This window comes from Oculina patagonica, chromosome 9, assembly GCF_052425735.1.
Source record: "Oculina patagonica isolate OP01 chromosome 9, crgOcupat, whole genome shotgun sequence".
NCBI lineage: Eukaryota > Metazoa > Cnidaria > Anthozoa > Scleractinia > Oculinidae > Oculina > Oculina patagonica.
The window spans coordinates 10329501-10352575 of NC_135766.1; the positions used below are offsets into that span (position 1 = coordinate 10329501).

Consider the following 23075-nt stretch of genomic DNA (forward strand, 5'->3'; position numbering starts at 1 on the left):
TTATTGTTTGAGAAAAAAAAAAAGCAAAGAGAATAAAGGCTAGCAAAACACTCTACCTTTTTCTCCTTTGACTCCGGAAGTTCCAAGATCTCCCTTTATTCCTTGTTTACCGGGTTCACCCGGTATTCCCATGATACCTTTCGTTCCCTTTTTACCCTTGGTTCCTTTGGGCCCTCGCTTCCCACGATTCCCTTGAACTCCTTTCGGTCCGGGGGGTCCTGCCACGCACACTCTGCCAGGAGCGAGGCAGTAAGACTTTAAAGATTCCGCAACAATCGAGCTCAGGTATCTCTTAAGTCCATCGCCAACTTCTTTTAGCTCAGAATCGTTGTTGTTTGTTTTTAAGCTGCGACGGACAATTTTGCTCCTATATCCGTTGCCTGTGGGGAATAAAGAAGAGATTAACATTTTATAAACTTCTGTGTAACACAAAAAATGCTTTAATTCAGTTTTTTTTAAATTCCCAAAACTAGTCAAAATTTCATTTTCCTTTTCAATAACGATACAATTTCGACAGACAAGTGAAGAGAGCAAAGAGAATAATCAATTTGTTGATAATGTCTTGATGCAGCACTAATCGTTTTGGAATTGTGATATGTCTATGCAAACCATCTGTTGTATTTCCTGTTTTTCATGTTTTATTTGTCAAGTTTTGCTCAAGGTTAGTGAAGGTCTGCTATATATTTAGTTTCATGAAACAAAATACACGCCGGGTTACTGCATGGTCTTGGCATGTTTCTATTGCGAGAAAAGACAGAGCGTCTTAAATCCGCTAAATTGCTCCAAAGGTTTTTTATCTTCGACGAAAAAAAAAATAATATTTCCTGACCGATGAGAACAACTTTTAAAAAGTGGTAATTTAAATGACGATCAGAAAGAAATTTTAGTACAAGTCTGACTTGAGTGATGTTGTCACGTGCTGACAATTTCATAATGGCATATCTCCTAAACTTTGCACTGCTAGCGTTGAATGAAACAGGTCAAAGTAGGAAATAACTCAGGAAATTTCCCCAACACGAATGAATTCAATTTTAACGTCGTTGTGCTTTATCATTTCGCATATTCTAATCCTTTTACCTCCCGCCGCACAAAAAGAACGCCTGATCGCAGGTTAAATGCATTTATACACCTACGAATTTCTTATCAAACTCATAAATAATTCATGAAAGAAAAACAGCTGAAAGAAATAAATTTCATCTTTCATTATCGTCCCAGAGCAATAGTTTCTTTTAGTCATGTTGCTACATGTAATAACAACATCTTAATTCAGTGAACTGTACGTAATTTTCTTCGACAAATTAGCTGCTGTATCGATAAAGCAGGGAGATGGAACGGCGAGGTGCCCGAGCAAGGAAGTTATTGATTTAGTTCAAATCGGATATTACAGAAAAGATTGGTGAACTTATCGTGTTAACTGAATATTGCCATTTATACATCAAGGTGAAATTTGGTTAAATTAGTTTTATGTTTTTGTTTTTTCAATCTAAATGTTAAATAAATTCTTCAATGTTTATATGCCTGTATGATTATTGTTATCCGAGGTTACCAAACCGTCCCGTTTTAATCCTACGGGAGTCTATAAAATAACAAATCAAATCCTTATTCCTACATTACTTACCACTGACAATATCAAAGTTCTCTTTTACACGAGCTTGATAAGTAACCTTTTGTTCTTTCAGAGCTTCTTCGATTTGTTGAATTTGCAGCATGAATTTTGAATCCATCATTTTCGTGTCATGGACCACTGTCTCCATTCTCACGAACAGCGCAATCGTCAACAGAATCGCAGCAAAAGACAAAATGGAGGAAGCCTTGTGAAGATTGTCGCTACGTTTCTCTGTGGACTTGATTTTAGACTCTTTTACGCAGATATCCATTACTCTTCGATGATTAAGTCGTGAGCGAAGATTTACAACAGCGGAATTTCACTAAACACACGAACACTGTACGTGATCTTTGATTTCAGCAGGTCAAGACTCGCATACATATAGTGCTATAAATAACAACACCCGATAAAAAATCTGTAGGAGTCGTGTAAACGAGGATTTGTGCCAAAAATAACAGAACCGCAGTTTAGGGTTCCCTTTTATTTATTTTTTTTTTTATGTGTTAGAAAAGGAGCGTTTTTACTTGATTACCAGCAAGTATGCGAAACTAGAAGTAGCATTCTTTGTAGTCCATTTTTGCCATTTTCTTAAAACTTTTTTCCTTTTTTTTTTTCTATAAAAAAATGATAGCATCTTAATTGCTTCTAAAAATATAAATTTCCCCAATTTAATCTACGTCTAGAAATAAAATGGCGGGAATCCACTGTGACTTAAGCCTGGTTCACAAGCAAGCGCAAGGATCAAGTAAGTACGGCTGATTATTTCATCTTGTTGTCCAAGATTGCAGACGATTTGCTTTACCAAAGTTTTCACGCAGAAATCAGTTAAAAAAGCTTAAGCACAAAAACAAACAAACAAACAAACAAAGAGCGAGAAAATGGAAAATCCCCAATCTCCGTTCTTGTATTCACGTTTTCTTTACAAGTGTGAAACAGACATTATCTATTCAGTTTTCCAACATTTGTTTCTCTATACCAAAAAATTGAAACACTTGACAGTCTTTACAGCCAGATTTTGGTCTGATTGCAAGGCAGGCACTGACCACGGCAAATAACGGATTAATACGTATTTACCGTTTATTTTCAATAAACGGAACGTCCTCTTCCTTGGTGACGCTCTTTGCCCGTTTATATACCGTTTATACGTTTCTTTAACTCATGCCATCTTTCAAACAAATAACTCCTCCAACACAACTGGGCTTCAAGAAGAATTTCAGATACTTAAAAGGACAGTGCTTGTGCCCTAGAAAACAACACCACTGCAAAAGAATGCCTACTTAAATTGCTTATTTTCAAGCTGAAAATCTCAGATATCTAAGGTGAGCCAAGATACAAGGCGATACGTTGTTGGAAACGAATGTTCGATCGCAGCCTGTCAGAGGTCACTTGCGGTCCCATACAGACTCTATAAAAAGAGGAATGTTTTAGAATACGCTCAGTATTTCAAAAACAAAACACACAACAGAATGTAAAAGAGTTTATTGCTTTAAGAATGCTTGCTCCCTAAGAATAATCCACGATTACAATGCCTTATCTAATTTAAAATAAGTTTAGTAAAATGTATGGAGTATACAATGTATTCAGTGAGAACGATTACTGAAGACGCCATCTGTCATTGATGCTGGAGTCTCATTGAACCTTAATATGTTCAAATCTTTCATGAAAGTGGAAGATACCTATCACTCACTTGACAGACTGATGAGTTCAACTCTCGCGTTTTCTCATCTCGTTTAAGACCGTGTACAAACAATGGTTGATGCTCAATAAAGATAACTCTCTTCCAAAATTTTATTCTTTAACTCTTGTCCACTTCCATTTTCGTTATTTGAAGAACTTATTGCAAGACAGCCATTACTGTGCACCACAAAAATATATAAAGCGCAAAGTTTTGCGTGTATTTATCCTTACGTTTTTATAATATATTAAAACAATTTTAAATTGGGTTACTAATTTACAATCCCAAAAATAGGAAACGCTTCACGGGATGCTTTCCTTCTTTTCAAGGAAACGCCGAGTCCACCCAAAAAACTGCTTTGATCGACAGGGATCACGTTCGTTACGGTTTGGTACACGGAAGAACACTTTGCCGGGACATGTGACAGGACAAAATTCACCACCTACTTACCAAAAGAAAATGTACCAGGAATGACATATGCAACTGTACCACAATTTGACGTGCCAATGCAACATGTCCTAGCTACATTTCGTTTTGTGTAAACGCTTTGTGATTTCGTCGCTGCGACATGTCCCTGTAACATGTTAATTAGAATCTTGTTTAGGCACGATTATAGGTGATCGCCGTTTGTCTGAGGCCCGGCGATAAGAAATTGGCCCTCGTCGATCACTAAATATGCGTGCATGGTTCATAAACCACCAAAAAATAGATTAATATATAAACTGTTGGCGCCTATTGCACAGGAAAATAAGCTACAATGTATGGCAACTAAGGGCGGTTCACGTACCGTAACCATACTTCTACTGATCCGTGAACTGTTTGAGACCTAAGACGTAGTTAAAAAGACATTTTGTTCTCAAAACTTTTGCTTTAAATTCTGTGCTAATGACAGAAAAACTGCTGACAAATATGATTTAAAAGTACTCTTGTTTAAAAAACTCTGGGTTTACAAAAGCGCCGGGTCTACAAGGTCCAGTCTTAAATATGCGCCAGGCGCTCAATCGAGAAAATAATGTGCTCGACATGCATGATTTTTTAACAGCACAAGGCGCGCACGCATTCTCTATTTCCTAAATGGAAACAACGCTATCAGCCAATTAGAGTTCCTATTTTCTTTTCAGTAGTGTAGCGGCTCTCTTAAGCTTGTAATTCTACTGGTCCTCTAGTGCAGAAGTTTCTATTTATGGGGTTTAGGGGGGTAGAGGCATTGTTCATGTTGTTTGTTCTATTGCTCTCTCGAAGGCTAGAGAGCCATTCATGTGTGACCTTGCGAGAGCTGCTACCCGACCCTTTCTTTTTGCTATTTGAATATTTGAACAAAAATACCTGAATATCAATGCGCTATACATTATGACCCTATTTTCTTATATAACAGCCATTATGGCTTTTTCGTTAAACGAGTCCGCTTATAACAGCAATAACTGTTTGAATGATCAACAAGGCAAAATAAAAATAAAAAAAAAATAAATAAAAACTCAAAAGTAAATCTAATGAAAGATTGAACACTAATCTTGTGTAACCTTCGTAAAACATAAAATGACTCTTACATTATTAGGATTTTAGCTTAGTCGGTTAAGGTGGCTCGACCCAGTTTTTTTCTAGCGATACCTATCAACTTTGAAACCCTCATACTTAAAGGGATTAATGTCAATGACATATCCACTATATCACGTGGATTACGCATAGACTGAACTGCAATATGATATAAATTTTTGGGTGATCGGAATGAATATCACGTGATAATGACGTCACACAGGATTTTGCTCTGAATCGAATTTTAGCCCGTAACCGCATTTTCTCTCGAGATCCTCCACACTACGTATACCTTGGGTGTTTGCCTTCAGCTCTGCGGAGTTTCATCGAAATCTACAAGAGGAATTTTGAAATATCTTTGAATTTCTTTTTAGATGATATAATTTATGCGTAAAATAAAGATAAGACTTCATATAAAGAAATTTGGTTCTTTTTTGATGTGTAATGAGAGGGTTTAGCTCTCATTCCTTTTACAAATGTCCCATATACGATATCCAAACCATAAGAAGTAGGTAGACTTGCGCGATTTCGAAAAATATGGAATATATGAATCATGGTGATGCTCAATGTTTAGCTCTATTTATCAATTTTACGGCTACTTTCGCAAAAAAAGCGATTATTTCAAAACTCGTCAATGAATTTTCTCCAAAATTTTTCAGGGTGGCAATTGATCAGTACACTACACAATCCCTGAATTTCATTCTCATTGTAAATGTTACGAATGGATTCGGTTTCGTGAAGTAAACGTTTACCAGACTGAACGCAGGATTCTCGGTAACACAACAATTTTACCGGTGAGGGTAAAAGGCGGAATGAGTTTGCGGAATGGCATGTGGCATGAGTTGCGGAATGGCATAATTATGCGGAATGTAATTTACGCGGAATGATTCATTGACATAAATTATACTAAAAAGCGCGCCAAATTTTAAAAGAGAAGCCGCCTTGTTAAATACTGCTGGCTTAAACAACAAAACAACAAAAGACTGAGCAGTATGGACGAGGAACTTCCATAGAACACCGTTGTAAAGATCATTTCACCGTTCAAATCACTGATTTACGCCGAACAGAAGAAGAGAAATTATTTTCGCTATTTGCCGTGACGCCTTCCGAGGATTTGAATTATCGACTAGGTGGCGTTGGCTGAGTACAGAGTGAGTAGTTCTGTTAACGTGAATGAAAACTCTCGTCTATTTGCCTCAAAATACAGAACGATATTCGTTCTAAAGCTACGTACTTCAAGGCAAGACACGCAACTGTCAAGTTCAACCCATTTGAAGAGAAGTTTTTAAAAAGACAACGCATTTAAGTGACGTGTTGTTAGTCGCCCGCGAAATAATGTGTGACCGTGTCACTGCCTTGTTCCAGGAATCGTTTCTTTCTAAATCAAAACTTGCTAGGTGTAGGAAAAAGCTAGTGGTTTCATTGAAGACAACTACTTTTGGTATATTTCTAGCTTTTTATTACCGCGATCAGAAAAGATCGTGACACGGCTTCTCCGCTGGTGTGACACTATTTACACCGCAGTGGATGTGCGTCTCGTCTTTGCGGTAAAATAAAATGTATGTTTAGCGAATTATTTTCTTTTCCTAAGAGAAAGCCAAGTATTCACAACAAGTAGGCAGTGATAATTAATCGCCGGATTCCTTATCTGCCTTATCGGTAAATCTGCAATGCGACTGAGCTAGATTTGAAATACGATAGCTTGTTTTTACCGTGCAGTGATTATAGTCACTATATGAAAGTTTCGCTCTACTCGTTCGGCGGTCGGTTGCCGCTTTTTTAAGTTAATGTTCAAGTCTTCCACTGAGTTTATATAGTCTTCATACTGGGAGGCGAAAAGCTAGTCTCCTTCGCAGCCCGGCACTCGAGCCGAACCGGGAGCGTTGTGTCATTTCAGCCCGAGCGGCTGCGAAGGAGACTAACGAAAAGCAGGGCTAGTAGACTTCTAATGAAACAAATATGCCGTAGTGTTCGTAATCTCTCTGCTTTGTACCCTCTACTTACTGAGGCTGAGATGACATCCGCCAAAACTGGACTTTCTGTCTCGATGTTTTGTTTAACATATACAGTATTTATAATAACCGCTACATGAATATTAATACAAAGATGTATCCGAGGCATAAAGATCTACGGTCGGATGCTTTTCCGTCGCTGTTTTTATCTTTTGACTAAAAGCGATAAACCGTCCACAGAACAACAGAATGGGAAATCCTTAGCATTGGGGAAACACTAGCCGCCGAAATATTTTTCTTAGAATCCGTGAAGAACGCTATCTTCAATCGATTGTCATCATTTATAAGCCCGCAGTATTTAATAAAGCGTCTGCTCTTTAAAAATTGGCGCGCTCTTCAGTAAATTTATGTCAATGAGTCATCCCGCGTAAATTACATTCCGCATAATTATGCCATTCCGCAAGTCATGCCACATGCCATTCCGCAAACTCATTCCGCCCTTTACCCTCACCGCAATTTTACTCAATTCCAGCTTAACATGTCGCGCCCTTCGACAATCAACTCAAAAAACACTTCTCGTCTCAAGTTCTTCTCGGAAAGTCTCTATCACGTGGCCTAAGCGAAAGTCTAAAAATAAACATCCTCGTGGGAAAATACGTCACATGGACAATGTCACGAACAATGTCACGCTCAGTTTCGGAAGTAACACAATTTTTTGTAACAGTAAACCTCTAAGGTTGTCTAACATAAACGCAAAATTGAGTAAATATTGAAGCGATCTCGTAGTTTTGAATAATTTTGTGCTCTGGGATTTCCTATTGTTTCGAGTTGAGCACAACATCGAATTCCTGTGCACCACGCGTGAAATGACTACGCTTGGCTACCTTCCGAAAGCTTTCCGAAATCTTTCGGAATATGGTAATATTCTCGAGTTCAAGTAAACAATAATGAATGAATGAAACTCAAAGCCGGTTTTGTTTTGACGCCATTCCAGTGACTTGACAGCGTACTCAAAAACTTACCTCGTTTACACTTTCTTTTGATGTTTAAATCTCTTTAGCGTAGCATTCAGTATGGCGGCCTTTTTTTCTTTTGCATTTCTTGTTTTTGGCATTTTTAACTTTCAACCCAGCCGAGACAATTTCTTTTCCATTGTTTTCTTTAAAACGGACCATATTTCGTAAAGATTTCGGAAAGCTTTCGGAAGGTAGCCAAGCGTAGTCATTTCACGGATGGTGCACAGGAATTCGATGCTGTGCTCAACTCGAAACAATAGGAAATCCCAGAGCACAAAATTATTCTAAACTACGAGATCGCTTTGATATTTACCCAATTTTGCGTTTATGTTAGACAACCTTAGAAGTTTTCAATGAGAATGAAATTCAGGGATTGTGTAGTGTACTGATCAATTGCCACCCTAAAAATTTTTTGAGAAAATTCATCGACGAGTTTTGAAATAGTCGCTTTTTTTGCGAAAGTAGCCGTAAAATTGGTAAATAGAGCTAAACATTGAGCATCACCATGATTCATATATTCCATATTTCTCGAAATCGCGCAAGTCTACCTACTTCTTACGGTTTGGATATCGGATATGGGACATTTTTTAAAGGAATGAGGGCTAAAGCCTCTCATTAAACAATAAAAAGGAAGCAAATTTCTTAATATGAAGTCTTATCTTTATCTTACGCATAAATTATACCATCTAAAAATAAATTCAAAGATATTTCAAAATTCCTCTTGTAGATTTCGATGAAACTCCGCAGAGCTGAAGGCAAACACCCAAGGTATACGTAGCGTGAAGGATCTCGAGAGAAAATGCGGTTACGGGCTAAAATTCGATTCAGAGCAAAAACCTGTGTGACGTCATTATCACGTGATATTCATTCCGATCTCCCAAAAATTTATATCATATTGCAGTTCAGTCTATGAGTAATCCATGTGATTAGTGGATATGTCATTGACATTAATCCCTTTAAGTATGAGGGTTTCAAAGTTGATAGGTATCGCTAGAAAAAAAACTGGGTCGAGCCACCTTAATTTGCCGAGATTACAATGCAATATAAATGTTTTATAAATCACTAAAATTAATTACTTTCATTCACATGTATATTAAAAATTGGTATAATTGTCATTATTATCTAATGCTTACACTTAAATTACAAGTCATAATTAGAAACAATATATATGTACTGCACAAATGACAGGCACAGGTGTTGATTTTTTTTCTTATTTCTTTAACAAATTATTTGATGGTAGGTTCAGTTGGTAGTTTATCGTCTTAAGAGTTCCAGGTTTTTAGTGCGAAATACTTAAAGGGGAAAAAGTTCATAGTAAGAAGAGTTGATTCTTGGCAGGAACACCATCTTAGCTTGATTCAGCCAAGATATAATACCTCCACCTCATCAGGTGTGAAGTTACGAGTCCCAGCTAGGATTGTGTACTTGCTTTGTACTCCACTTGGAACAGAGTAGTAGTTGCTTTCACCAAAGTCTGTGTATGAATTAGTGTTGCTATTCGCATTGTCAGCAATGCAGATGTCATGTCCTCCACCAAATGTTGGACCACGATCTGAGCTCCTGAAAATTGCAAGTGACGGTCTTGCCACCATGCTCTTGAATGGCGCTATACCTTCTTTGTTGCGAAGTGAAAATATGAACGCATTGGTCGTATAACTGTATCCACTACTGGAATCTAAAGGGAGGAAAAGAAAAATGAAAATTATTACAAAACGATTATTGAAAAGAAGAAAAAAAGGCGAAACTTGACTAAAACTTGAGAACCGAGAACTTCACAAAGATTCCATTTTCGATGTAGAGTTTTGATTATTTTGGCACTTCTCACTAGCTTTAGTATTATTATTCTCATTCACTCGAAATCAGACTTTCTTTAACAGAGGAGATGCGCTCAAACCTTATAGGACAATGTTTTATAGTTAAACGTTCTTAACTTGTCACAAGTAATTTTTTTAAAAACATATATGTTTTTTGCTGTTATTATTTATTCTATTAAGTTAATGCGTTTGGCCATTGTAAATGATACCCTTTCTGTAATTTGTGAAAGACAAGGGTTTTGCCCAAAACGTTAAGTGAAGAACCAAATAAGGACTGCAAAGGAGACTAAAAACATTACCCCTCAGCACCGTAATAGTCAATACGTTTTTTATACGTCACATTTCTATACTTTGGTTTCTTCGCATTAATGCAACATGTAATTCTAGTTTAGGCAAATCGTCCCTCATAACGGTGATGTAATCTTATTCTTTGTGTAGGCTTCCGTGTGTGGTATGTTTGCTTGCTGGGATGCGAGCTAGGTATTGCTGGCTGCGAGAAAAACTTTCCCTCTACTACAAATTGAGGTCTAGTATGTAATAAAATACAGACATGGAATATTCTATTTACCCCAAGGTATATCAGTGTATCCTCCAAAAACATACTGTCCCTTTTTGATGATGGTAACCGTGTCACGTTTCCCATCGCACCTGCTGTGGAAGGTACTGGCAGCCCAGCCGTGAGTGGTGGCGCGGTAGCAAAGCACCCACTGTGGTTGACTTCCAAAAGCAGGCGTGAGGAATTTGTCAAGGTGTTTTTGATAAAATGTATTTCCGGCTATTATGGTTGAGCTTTTCCACAAATCTGAAAAAACAAAACAGCAGCCAGACTGCCATGTTAAAGCGAACTAAATTCACCAAAGGCGCACGATAGCCGTTATTCACGGCTGAATGAGCCGTAAAGATTGTCGAACTAGACTGGAATGAACGTCAAATATTTAGTTGAATTTAGTTTAGCTTACGGCCTCTAACCCGCACCATATTGTGTATTAGCAACGAGATAATAACCCCTAACAACTTTCCTTGAATTGAACGATCGGTCCCGAGCACTGTTTAAGACCATGTTTTTTTTTAGTTTATTTAAAATTGTTTAGAAAAAAAAATGGGCATTCTTTTTTAAAAGTCCTTCGTCGTTTTTGTAAGTAAATCAGATAAAATACTAGGAGTTATTTTAAAAATATTAATTAGGTACATTTAAAGGGAGAAAATAATGCATAAAATAAATAATAATATCCGTTTTCTGATGCAATATATACCGTAATTTTCCGAAATTATGCCCAGAGCTTTTCTTAGCCTAACGTCCCTTTTCAGCTGGGCTTTTTTTTCGGGAAGGGTTTATGTACGTGGGTGTGGAACAGAGAGCGGGGAAGAAAAAAGGTTAATGGACTATTAGCACTTTTGTCTATCTGTTTTACAATGTTTTTTTAGGGCACAAATAAAGCTAAAGCCACGCCCAGAATGGTCTCCTTTAATTTAGCGGTTTTATTCACATTTTCCGACGAACATCCCCAAACGGAGAGGAAGTCTCGCCTATTCATAGTTACAAATACCAGTCAGAAATGGTCCTGTCAATCTTCACAGGTACTCACCTGGTTGGACATAATTTAAAGTTGTCAATACACTAATAGATCCCAGCTTGTTGGTGGCTTTGCACTGATAAAGTCCAGTGTCTTGAGGACTAAAGTTGGAGATATTTAGTGTGCCATTCTTAACTGTTGTTCGACCTTGTGGTAACGGAATAAACCCTCTCGACCAAGTAATTGCTGGTGATGGGAAACCAAAGGCTCGACAAGAAACTGAGGCCATTGTATTCCCTGCTACTTTTATAACTCTTTCAGGAGTCGCAATGAACTGTGGAGGAACTAATCAAATAAAAAAGGAAGAAAACGTTAACAAAAATCAGACCATATAGTTTACGCCATCGATCGTATACAAGAGTACAGCCAAAGATAAGCTAGTTGTGCGTTACATTCTGGATCACTTCAGTGTGAAAATCTTCTTCTTAACAACCAAGACGCATATATATATTGATCCACTCGCCATTCTTCAAAAATGGAATTGTTTTTTAAACTACAACATCTATAGACTATGGATATGTCACTACATTTTCGTCTTTCCTATAATGTGTTCTTTTTTCTCCACTACCTGTCCTACCACGGAAAACTAAATTAAAAAAACATTTTTTGTTAAGTTTGTCGTTCGTAATGTGTCTTAATATTCGTCAGTTTAAACCCAACTTGTAAATTTTCGCGTTTTCCTTGCTTCTTTGGTGTTTCTCCATGTTAGAAAACTGTTATTTTGAGGTTACCTTCAATTTATGACTTATCACAAAAATGACTTAAATACCGTGGCATAGCTTCTTTAACAAGTAGCTTTTGTGCGTAGCAAAGACTTGAAAACTGTATTTGATTATGTCTATCTCACCTTCAACGAAAAGTTTCACCACTTTCTTACTTTTTCCCAAGATATTTGTAGCCGTGCATAAGTAACTCCCCGAGTCATTGTAGCCAGCACTCCTGATCTGTAGCTTATTATCTTGACCGTCCGTATTCACCAGTCCTGCGCCACTTATTTTACTCCAGGATACGCTAGGCTTTGGATTACCATCAGCTGAGCAGTAAAACGTGGCGGTCTGGTTCTGAGTGACAGTGAGTGAGGCAGGAGATACAATCACCTCTGGTGCAGATATGGACTTCCCTGGTTCACCTTTAGGTCCCGGATGTCCAGCAGCTCCTGCGTCCCCTTGGGAACAAAAAGTAACACAACAAAAAATGATTGTCTTACCCCCAAGCTCGTGTTCAGTGTGGGCGAGCATAGAAGTTACAATATTTTTATTTAATAAGAAATACAATTTTATCAACATGCAAAAAGTTAAAGAAACAAACAAACATTAATTTTATTACTGAACTTTAAACGGTGCACCTAAACAAAAAAAAAATGATTAGGCCGGTAAGAACCTGTGAAACTCACAAGTGACGTACAACAAAACAATACCAAGACAATTAAGAGACTAAAATAAATATAGAACAGGAAAATAATTTTTGGTTTTCACGTGACCTCATCAAAATTCTTAAATCCAGAATCCCAAGACCACTGAGGTTTTATCCTTCGCTGGCTATTAGACATCCTAAATATATATCTTGTTGAAGGTTTTTAGCTCGATAGTATTCGCCGTCTTTAAAGATAGTGCATTTTGAACTTTGGACTTTTAGGTCGCACAACATCAAAGATGGCCGCCAGAAGGCTGTCACGAATGCTAAAAAAAACGCCTCATCCTGTGATTGTAGGCAATCTGAACAGTTGAGGTCCGGTTTTACGAGAAGCGTTTGTGTGAATGTTTACTTTTTCATGAAGGTGAATTGACCGCTTTTTTGTAGCAGAAGGGTTGGTGCCCTTCCGCATGAGCATCAATATGGCGTTTCTTTACTGTAGTCTCCAAATTTATGTGAAACATTTGACAGATAACTCGAGTACGGAATACCGTACAGACCTGAGACTTGGAAAAGTAGTTTATCTAGTAGTTTTCTACAACCTGTAATATTTTTGATTTTTTTGATTTTTTCGCGGCGTGACAGTAAAAACCGCCTATAGCTCCAAAACAAAGATATATTTCACGTTTTTTTTACACAGAGGTAAACCCAAAAATAGCCTAGCATTGAAAAAATGCATATGCAATCTTTACCTGACCAATAATATTTTGAAATCAAACATTTCAACCTAGTAAAACATCTCTACCTTTTTGTCCCTTGATTCCAGGAGTTCCAAGATCTCCCTTCATTCCTTGTTTACCGGGTTCACCTGGTGTTCCCATGATACCCTTCGCTCCCTTTTTTCCCTTGGTTCCTTTGGGCCCTCGTTTCCCGCGATTCCCTTGAATTCCTTTCGGTCCGGGGCGTCCTGTCACACATACTCTGCCTGGAGCGAGGCAGTAAGACTCTAAAGATTCCGCAACAATCGAGCTCACGTATCTCTTAAGTCCGTCGCCGACTTCCTCTTGCTTAGAATCGTTGTTGTTGGTTTTTAAACTGCGACGGACAATGTTGCTGGTATATCCTTTGCCTTTGGGAGATAAAGAAGTGATTAACATTTTATAAACTTCTGTATAACATGAATAAATTAATTTGATTTTTTCTTGGATTTTATAATTCCCAAGACTGGTCTTTTTTTCCCTTTTCGATAACAATACAATTTCAACACTTTAGGAGAACAAAGGGATTCATCAATTTGTTGAAAATGTCTTGATGCACCACTTATCACGACTAATCGTTTTTTTATGCAAGCCATGTGATGTATTTCCTGTATTCCATGCTTAATTTGCCAAGTTTTGCTCAAGGTCAGTGAAGGTCTTCCATTTATTCAGTTTCATGAAACAATATACACGCCGGGTCACTGCATGGTCTTGGAATGTCTCCATTTCGAGAAAAGACTAGATTGTCTTTTTTAAAATCCGCTAAACAGTGCTCCAAAGTTTTTCATCTTGGACGAAAAAAAAATAGCATTCGCTGAACGACGAGAACAACTTTTAGAAGTCGTAAGAAATTTTTAGTACAAGGCCGACTTGAATGATGTCGTCACGTGCTGACAATGTAATAACGGAATCCTACTCTTTGCAGGGAATCAGCGAATCAGTTGAATCAAGTGATGAACAAGCACAGACTAATTCGGTAAATTTCTTGTCCTCGAAATGTACATCTCTCTCTTCATACATACATACATACATACATACATACATACATACATACATACATACATACATACATACATACATACATACATACATACATACATACATACATACATACATACATACATACATACATACATACATACATACATACATACATACATACATACATACATACATACATACTTTATTGACTTTCCCCCTAGAGGCTTTTCAAAGACAATGAAATAAATACAATAATAATTTAAAACTACTTAAAAACTCTAAGATGATATTCATACTTAAAATTAATTAACTAGGATTAAGAATCTATAAAATCTTTGACAAGTTTACGTTTAAGATAAAACTTAAAAGCAGATACATTCTCGAGAGTTTTTAGAGAGCTATCCATGGAGTTCCAGATACTGACTATTCTGTAGTAAAACGTCCTCTGACCACTGGCAGACTTGAAAAGAGGAATGTTCAGCATTTGTGAACTTCTTGTGGCACGTCCGCTTATTTCTCCTCGCTTACTAAACTGGGAAGACAGATACTCCGGCACGCGGGATGTTAGACATTTGAAGGCCATGATAGCGCTCCTGAAATATAACTGAGTCGCAACTGGTAGCCATTTAAGCTCTTTTAAAACTGGTGTGATGTGATCATATTTGTGCGTACTGGTCGCAATTCGAGCGGCAAAGGTCTGAATACCTTGTAATTTATTTATATTACTTTTTGATGTATTCGCCCATACGTTCGAACAATAAGAAAGCTTGCTAAAAACTAAGGCATTTATAATAGTTAGTAGGGTGCATTTGTCAAAAACGCGCTTTGTGCGGCTTATTTGACCGAGACAAGACATACAGGAGGAGACAGTTTTGGTAATGTGTTCGTCATTGGTTAGGTTCTTGTCCAAAATCACCCCAAGGTCTTTAGCGGTGTGTTCCGGTACGAGTTCTCTTCCCATGAAAGTGAGGCTGGGAGTGTCCAGTCTGGAATGCATTTGCCTGCTGCCAAACACCATGAGTTTAGTTTTGCTTGGGTTCAACAATAATTGGTTGTTGGAACACCATTGGCCTATTCTATGCAAATCAACTCTTAAGTCAGCAAAGGCGTTTACAGTATCTTTCATTTTGAAGGATAAAACTAGCTTCGTGTCGTCCACATAGCTCTGGACGCTGCAATTCTGTGGTGCTGAAGAAAGATCATTTGTGTATATGCTAAATAAAAGTGGTCCCAGTATACTTCCCTGCGGAACGCCACAGATTATGGGCAAGGGCTCTGACAATGTTGAATGGATTCGAACCACTTGTCGTCTATCATTAAGGTAGCTACAAAACCACTGGATAACTGGGTCTGACGCGCCTACATCTCTGACTTCAAAATTAGGGTTTCGTGGTTGACGCTGTCGAATGCCTTACTCATGTCTAAGAACACTACCGAAGTCAACATCTTCTGGTCTATCGCTTTGAGGATAGTGTCGGTTGTTTCTATGACAGATGTTTCGGTCGAGTGCCATTTTTTGTTGCCACTCTGGGTCTTTGTTAACCTGTCGTTTAATTGCAAGTAAGAAGTGAATTGATTGTGTACGACCTTCTCACAAACTTTTGATAAAACTGGTAGAAGAGAAATTGGTCTGTTGTTATTTGCCAGTTCGTGGTTTTCACCTTTATGGAGAGGTGTCACTTCAGCTAATTTCCAAGCAGTGGGAAATTTGCATGTTTCAATAGAAGTGTTAATAATAGACGTAATTACTGGAAGAATCGGGTTAAGGCAGTCCTTCAAAACACGAACAGGAATCTTGTCGATCCCTGGGGCTTTGTTTGATGGCATTGATGATATTATGCGTTCAATCTCGCCACTGCCTACGGTATTCAAATGAAACTGCTCGCATGAGGGATATTGTCTTGGGACAAAATAATTTCGGTTGAGTGTTATGTTGCATTCATTAGCCAATGACTGGATTTTTTCAACGGAACTCTGGCCAACAGAAACGAAAAACCGATTAAACTCATTTGAAACAGTTTTGTTGTCCTTGCTGAAGATTCGCTGAGATGTGGATTTTCTAGGAATTATTTGGCGGATTGCTTTTCAAATATTGTTTGTATTGCCTGGGTTTCTTTGGATCTGTTCGGTGAAAAATTCACGTTCGGCGATTTTAATTTCTCTTTTAACCTTCTGTCTTAAGTTTCTGTAAACCGTCCAAGCCATAGGATTATTTCGTTTTCTTGCTTCTTTGCGCCAACCGTCTCTTAATTTCATCAGCGCAAGGATGTTATTAGTTACACATGGATTTGGCTTTCCGCGGACTTTAAAGGTTTTAATTGGAGCGTGTTCGTCAAGTATAGAAGAAAAAAGCAAATTGAATACGTGAAGCTTATCCTCGACCTCATCAAAAACATCAACTATTGACCACGGTGCTTTTGAAATATCATCATGAAATGTGTCGGCCTTGTAATGCTTGTAGCTTCTGGTAGTGATATATACAGGTTTGGAGCGCTCTTTCTTTAGTTTTAATGTAATGTAGACTAGGTCGTGGTCGCTGATCGAGCTTTCCAAAACCATAACATTGTGAACTTGCTTTGTATCTGAAGCTAGGATTACGTCCAAAATTGAGCTAGTGGTTTCCGTTACTCGTGTTGGCTTAGTTATAAGTTGTGAGAGATTGTAGGAGCGGCAGAAATTTAGTAAGGCTTTCGTCTCGGGATTGTCGTCTCTCTCAAGACGACAATTCATATCTCCAAGCAGGTAAATAGGCACATTAAACGACGAAGCAATGAATGGTTTCAATGTCGACTTCTTACGTTTATCATCTTGCACTAGCAATTCCTTTAAATATCTTATCAAATTCATAAACAATTCATGAAAGAAACACTGAAAGAAATTTGTGTTGGAAGAGTGCAGTCAACTCCAGACATTCAATGGCAACAACTTTATTTGATAAACTGTACGTCATTTCTGTTGGTAAATCAGCTGCTATAGTAGACTTGCCTACAAGTACTACCTAACCGGAAACGAGAAGCAAACGATTTTGAAAAATCTACTGCTTTATCTCTGTAATAGCAGAGACAGGTAACGGCGAGGTGCCCGAGCAAGGAAGTAGTTGATTTTACTGCATATCAGATATTACCTGACAGAAAAGATTGGTGAACCAATCTAACAAACTAAATATTGCCATTATATACATCCAGGAGACAGTTAATTAAATTAACTATTTTTTTGCTATTTCAATCTGAATGATTAATAAATTCTTCAATGTTTATATGCCTGTATGATTATTGTTATCCAAGGTTATCAAACCGTCCCGTTTTGATACGGCGGAAGTCTATTAAATAACAAAACAAATCCTTATTCCTACATCACTTATGACAATATCAAAGTTATCTTTCACACGAGCTTGATGGGTAACTTCTTGTTCTTTCAGAGTATCTTTGATTTGTTGAATTTGCAGCGTGAATTTTGAATCCATCATTTTCGTGTCATGGACCACTGTCTCCATTTTCACGAACAGCGCGATCGTCAACAGAATCGCAGCAAAAGACAAAATGGAGGACGCCTTGTGAAGATTGTCGCTACGTTTCTCTGTGGACTTGATTTTCGACTCTTTTACGCAGATATCCATTGCTCTTCGATGCTTGAATTGCGAGGGAAGATGTACAACAGTGGAATTTCTCTGAACACAGGAACACTGTACGTGACCTTTGATTTCAGCAGGTCAAGACTCGCATATACATTGTACTATAAATAACAACACCCGTAATATTACATTACGGTAAAAGCTCTAGGAGTCGGGAAAACGAGAATTTGTGCCAAAAATAAAAGAACCACAGTTTATATTATGTGGCTCCCTTTTTTTTTCTGTTTTAGAAAAGAAGCGTTTACACTTGATTCCCAGCAAGCATGCGAAAGTAGAAGCTTTTTTTTTGTTTCTATTTTTCTACAAATAGTGATAGCATCGAAATCGCGTCAAAATATTTAAATTACCGACATTTAATCTACGTGAAGTAGTGAAATAGCGGGAATCCAATGTGACTTTAGCCTGGTTCACAAGCGGGCGCAAGGAACAGAAGTAAGACTGATCATTTCATCTTTTTGTCCAAGGTCGTGGACGATTTGTTTCACCAAAGTTTCCACGCACAAATCAGTAAAGAAATTTTAAGCAGAAACCGGAACCTGAATTAAAACGTAGATTTTAAAATAAAATAAAACAAAACAAAACAATCAAATCTCGATGTCCCTTATGGGCCACCGTACGTTTAAATAGAACTTTAGATAGTAAAACGGATAGTGCGTGTGCCCTAGAAAATAACACCACGGCAAAAGAATGGCTGCCCGAATTGAAAAAAAAAACCCTGAAAAGTTCTGATATCTTTAGGTGACTCCGAGATACAAAGTGATGCGTGGTTGGAAATGAATAATGGATCGCAGCCTGTCAGAGCTCACTTGCGGCCCCCACAGACTCTATAAAAAGGGGATGTTTTAGAATTCGCTCAGTATCTTGATAAAAAAAAAAGCACACAACAGAATTGAATGTAATAAAGGTTTATTACTTCTAGAATGCTTACTTCCTAAGAATAAACCACGAAAACAATACCTTATCGCGTTTAAAATCGATAAGTAAAAAACAAAAAAATGGAGTATACAATGTATTCAGTGAAAACGAAAGCTGAAGACGCCAAATTTCATTGACATTGGCTCTCGTTGAACCTAAACCTGTTCAAAGTTTCCATGAACGTGAGAGATACTTATCACTTAATTAACAGGCAGATGAGTTCAACTCTCGCGTTTTCTCATCTCTTAACACCATGTCCTAACAATGGTTGTTGCTCATGAACGATTATTCTCTTTCAAAATTTTAATTTATTCTTCAACTATTCAGTTATCCACTTTCATTTTTGTTCTTTGCATCACAAAATTAAAAAATGCGCAAAATTTTGCGCACATTTAATTATTCTTACCTTTTTTATAATACTGTTAAACAATATTAAATTGTGTTACCAATTTACAATCAAACGCTTCGCGGGGTGCTTCCCTTATTTTCGAGGAAACGCCGAGTCCCCCCCAAAAAAACGGCTACGATCGACCAGGATTACGTCTAAGTTTAACTCTGACGTTCGTAAGGATTGATAGTTTACAGAGAGGAACACATTGCCGGGACATGTTACAGGGACACAAACCCCCCTCCCCTTACCAAATTTAAAGAAAATGTACCAGGGATGACATATCAAACTGTAGCACAATTTGACGTGTCACTGCAACATGTTCTAGCTACATTTTATTTTGCGTGAACACTTTGTGATTTCGTCGCTGCGACATGTCCCTGTAACATGTTCATTGGAATCATGTTTAGGCGCCATCATAGCTAATCGGCGTTTATCAGAGGACCGGCGATAAGAAATTGGCCCTCATCAACGATCACTAAATATACGTGCATGGTTCATAAACCACAAAAAAAAAAGATTTATATAAACTGATGGCGCCCTATTAAGGAAAAAGAACTACAATATTTGACGACTAAGGGCGGTTTTACGTACCATAACCATAGTTCTACTGAGAATTGAATTATCTGTGAAATGTTTGTAGCCTTAGACGAAGTTACAAACATTTTGTTTTCAAAACTTGTGCTTTACATTCTGTGCTAATGACAGAAAATCTGCTGACAAATATTTTTGAAAAAGAAAACCCACTTGATTAATAAACGCAGGGTTTTAAAAAAGCGCCGGGTCTACAGCCTGGTTTTCTCTAGCGACGCAAGCACAACCGCAAGGATAACAGCTTTTGCTTCTCCGTGAAAACGGCTTAAAATCAAGCAAAAGCACAAGCGCATTGCATTTGGATGCTTGTGCTTGCGGAAATTAAAGCACAAGAACAAGGATCAAAATTTGTCCTTTTTGCGTGATCGCGCTTGTGCTTGCGTCGCTAGTGAAAACCAGGCTTACAAGTTCCAGTCTTAAATAAACAAACGAGAAAATAACGTGTCCTACATGCACGCTTTTGCTATTGTGTAATGGACTTGGGGCATTGTTCCTGTTGTTTGTTCTATTGTTCTCTCGAAGGGCAGCGAGCCATTCATATGAGACCTTGCGAGAGCAGCTACCTGATCCTTCCTTTTGGTTATTATTTGAACAAACATAACTGAATATCAATGCGCTATATATAATGACCTAATTTTCTTATATTCCAATCATGCCTTGCTGTTAAAGGAGTCCACTTATAATAATTAGCCTTCCTACAGCAATAACGGACTGCATGATCCAATATGATAAATATAAAATTCACTTAAATGTAAATCAAATAATAGATTAAACATTTATCTAATGTAACCTTCGTAAAACAAAGAATTAATCTTATGTTATAAGGCCTCTAGCTTAGTCGGTTAATTTGCCGGGGTAACAATGCAATATAAACACAGGTTTATTAAAAATCGGTTTCATTGTAATTATTATCATCTAATACTTACACGTAATTCAAATCATAATTAGAAACAATATATATGTACTGCACAAAATTATGGCAGGCACAGGTGTTGAAAGATTTTTCTTATTTATTTAACAAATTATTTGATGGTAGGTCGAGTTTTATAGTTTATCGTGTTGATCATGAGAGTTCCAGGTTTTTGGTCTGAAACACTGAAAGGGGTTAAGTTCATACCTAGAAGTGTTGATGCTTGGCAGGGACACGATTTAAGGAGGCTCGATGTAGTTTTTTAAGCCGAAGGGTGGTTGTTTTGAAAATTAAAATTATCAAGGAAGCCAATGTTCGATTTTTGCCAAAACACGCCATAATGATCAAATATGACCATATTTTAATTTTTTACCGGTCACTTCGTCACAACATAGCAACCATTGACATTTTCTTTTGTTCTCAAACAAGCTTGATTTTCTCGAAATCAAAATTGACTCATGGTATTCATATTTTGATATGTTCAAGTATAGTAGATTGACTACCTGTACACAAAATTTTAGGAAAATCTGTAAGAGCGTTTTAGAGTAAATCAAGAATGAAGTTTTTGGTATTTTCTTATAATTTCTTACAATCGGCAGTCGATATATTTTAAAAAAATTAAAGCAAAACGTCTTTCGCTTTTAGTTAATGGTCTTTGATGGTGTAAGTATTTATATTTCAGTGAGAGTAACTGTGCAAAAATAGTACGAAACAATTTTAAAGCCCCTTTTTATATTAAAGCGGTGTTTTTCTGAAATTTTCATTCTTAATTTACTTGAAAACGCTCTTATAGATTTTTCTAAAATTTCGTCAACAGTTATTCAATCTACTAAACTTCAACATATCAAAAAATAAACACCAAGAGTCAATCTAGATTTTGAGAAAATCAAGCTTGTTTGAGAACAAAAGTAAACGTCAATCGTTGCTATGGTAACCTTTGTGACTAAGTGACGGGTAAAAAATTAAAATTTGGTAATATTTGATCATTATGGTGTATTTTGGCAAAAATCGAACATTGGCTTCCTAGATAATTTTAATTTTCAAAACAACCACCCTTTCGGCTAACTAAACTACATCGAGCCTCCTTAATCGTGATTCAGCCAAGATAGAATACCTCCACCTCATCAGGTGTGAACTGGTAAGACCCAGCCAGGATTGTTTTACTGCTATGTACTCCACTTGGTACAGAGTAGGAGTAGGGAAAGTTTGTGTATGAATTAGTGTTGCTGTTTGCATTGTTTGCAATTTTGATGTCATGTCCTCCACCAAATGCTGGACCACGATCTGAGCCCCTGTAAATTGCATGTCTCGGGTTTGTCACTATGGTCTTAAATGGCGCTAGACCTTCTTTGTTGCGGAGAGAAAATATGAACGCATTGGACGTATAACTGTATTCACCACTGGAACCTGGAAAGAGGAAAGTGAAAATGAGAATAGTTTCAAAACAAGCATTCGTAAAAAAAAAATAAAGGAAGAAAATATATCTCTACGAAACTTCGTCCAACACGTGCAACTGATACTTCACAAAGTTTCTCTTTTGCGATGTCTTGTTTTAATTTTTTTAGCACATAAGACAATGTTAAACAATTGAACGTTCTCGTCATACATAATATTGATTTCATACTTAGTAATAATTATATATGTTTTGAGTAACACAGGTTTTTAATAATCCAGTTTACTCAGCACAGTATCCAAAAGAAAACTGTAAAGTACGTTATAATTGTCACAAAACATCATGCGCGGAGTTTTATTATTATTTTAAACGCGCGAAGTTTTATTCACATTTCTTTGAACCAACAGTTCTAAAATGACGTACCCGCAAGTATTTCATATCATCTTCTTTTTATGAAATATTTGGGACCTTTTAATAGCAGCAAGCGATACAAGGACGACAATTCCCAGAGCCCTTACTCTTCACTATTGCTAAACAGTTAAATAGTCAACAGCTATTTACCGAAGTGGAAGTGGCTAGTGGTGGATATTAAATATACTAAATATTCACCACTAGCCACCGACACTGAGGTGAATAGTTATTTTAGTATATACTAAAACAGTGCGATAATATAGCCCGAAAGGATGATTTTTGAGTTTATTTCTGTCGAAGATTACAATTTTCCAAGCACGTTTCTCGGAGGTGAATAGCAAAGGATGTTCGGAGTTTGAGTAGCCAATCAGCGCGCGCTAAACACGCAATCCACTGTTTTAGTATATACTAAAAGACTATATATCGGAAAAAGATTGGCGTCAAACGTGATATTTAATCGAAAGTACAAACATTAAGTCAAAACGTCGTTCACACACTTGGCCTTGTACTTGTACTCCGCTCTAAAGGTCCCCCCTTTTCATGATTCCTTCGCATTAATTTTAATGCAACT

At 37.3% G+C, this 23075-nt stretch overlaps 2 protein-coding genes and 1 long non-coding RNA gene across 6 annotated transcripts in view; 1 reads left to right on the top strand and 2 right to left on the bottom strand.

Moving 5' to 3' along the window:
• LOC144665694 (uncharacterized) overlaps nt 1-2015 on the bottom strand; it is a 32342-nt gene extending 30327 nt beyond the window's left edge. Inside the window, exons 1-2 of one of the 4 annotated variants that reach the window (XR_013573002.1) lie at nt 1619-2004; nt 57-380 (exon numbers count right to left, since the gene is read on the bottom strand). Coding sequence is in view for 3 of the 4 variants with exons in the window: in XM_078526982.1 (XP_078383108.1) it covers nt 57-380; nt 1619-1877 (583 nt within the window). In the remaining variant the exon portion in view is untranslated. Of the gene's footprint in view, nt 1-56; nt 381-1618 lie in introns of all 4 variants that reach the window. The other 3 variants (XM_078526982.1, XM_078526981.1, XM_078526984.1) reach the window with 3 other exon arrangements.
• The window catches only part of LOC144665820 (uncharacterized), a 100309-nt gene that overhangs the window by 43189 nt on the left and 34045 nt on the right, over nt 1-23075 (top strand). The gene's annotated exons all lie outside the window — the stretch shown is intronic.
• LOC144665695 (uncharacterized) lies at nt 8806-18030 on the bottom strand. Its single transcript, XM_078526985.1, has 6 exons — nt 17620-18030; nt 13329-13652; nt 12018-12335; nt 11183-11455; nt 10165-10398; nt 8806-9457 (listed from the first exon to the last, which is right to left on the bottom strand). Exons 1-6 carry the CDS (start codon nt 17876-17878, stop codon nt 9141-9143), a joined length of 1725 nt encoding a protein of 574 aa, XP_078383111.1. The 5' UTR covers nt 17879-18030; the 3' UTR covers nt 8806-9140.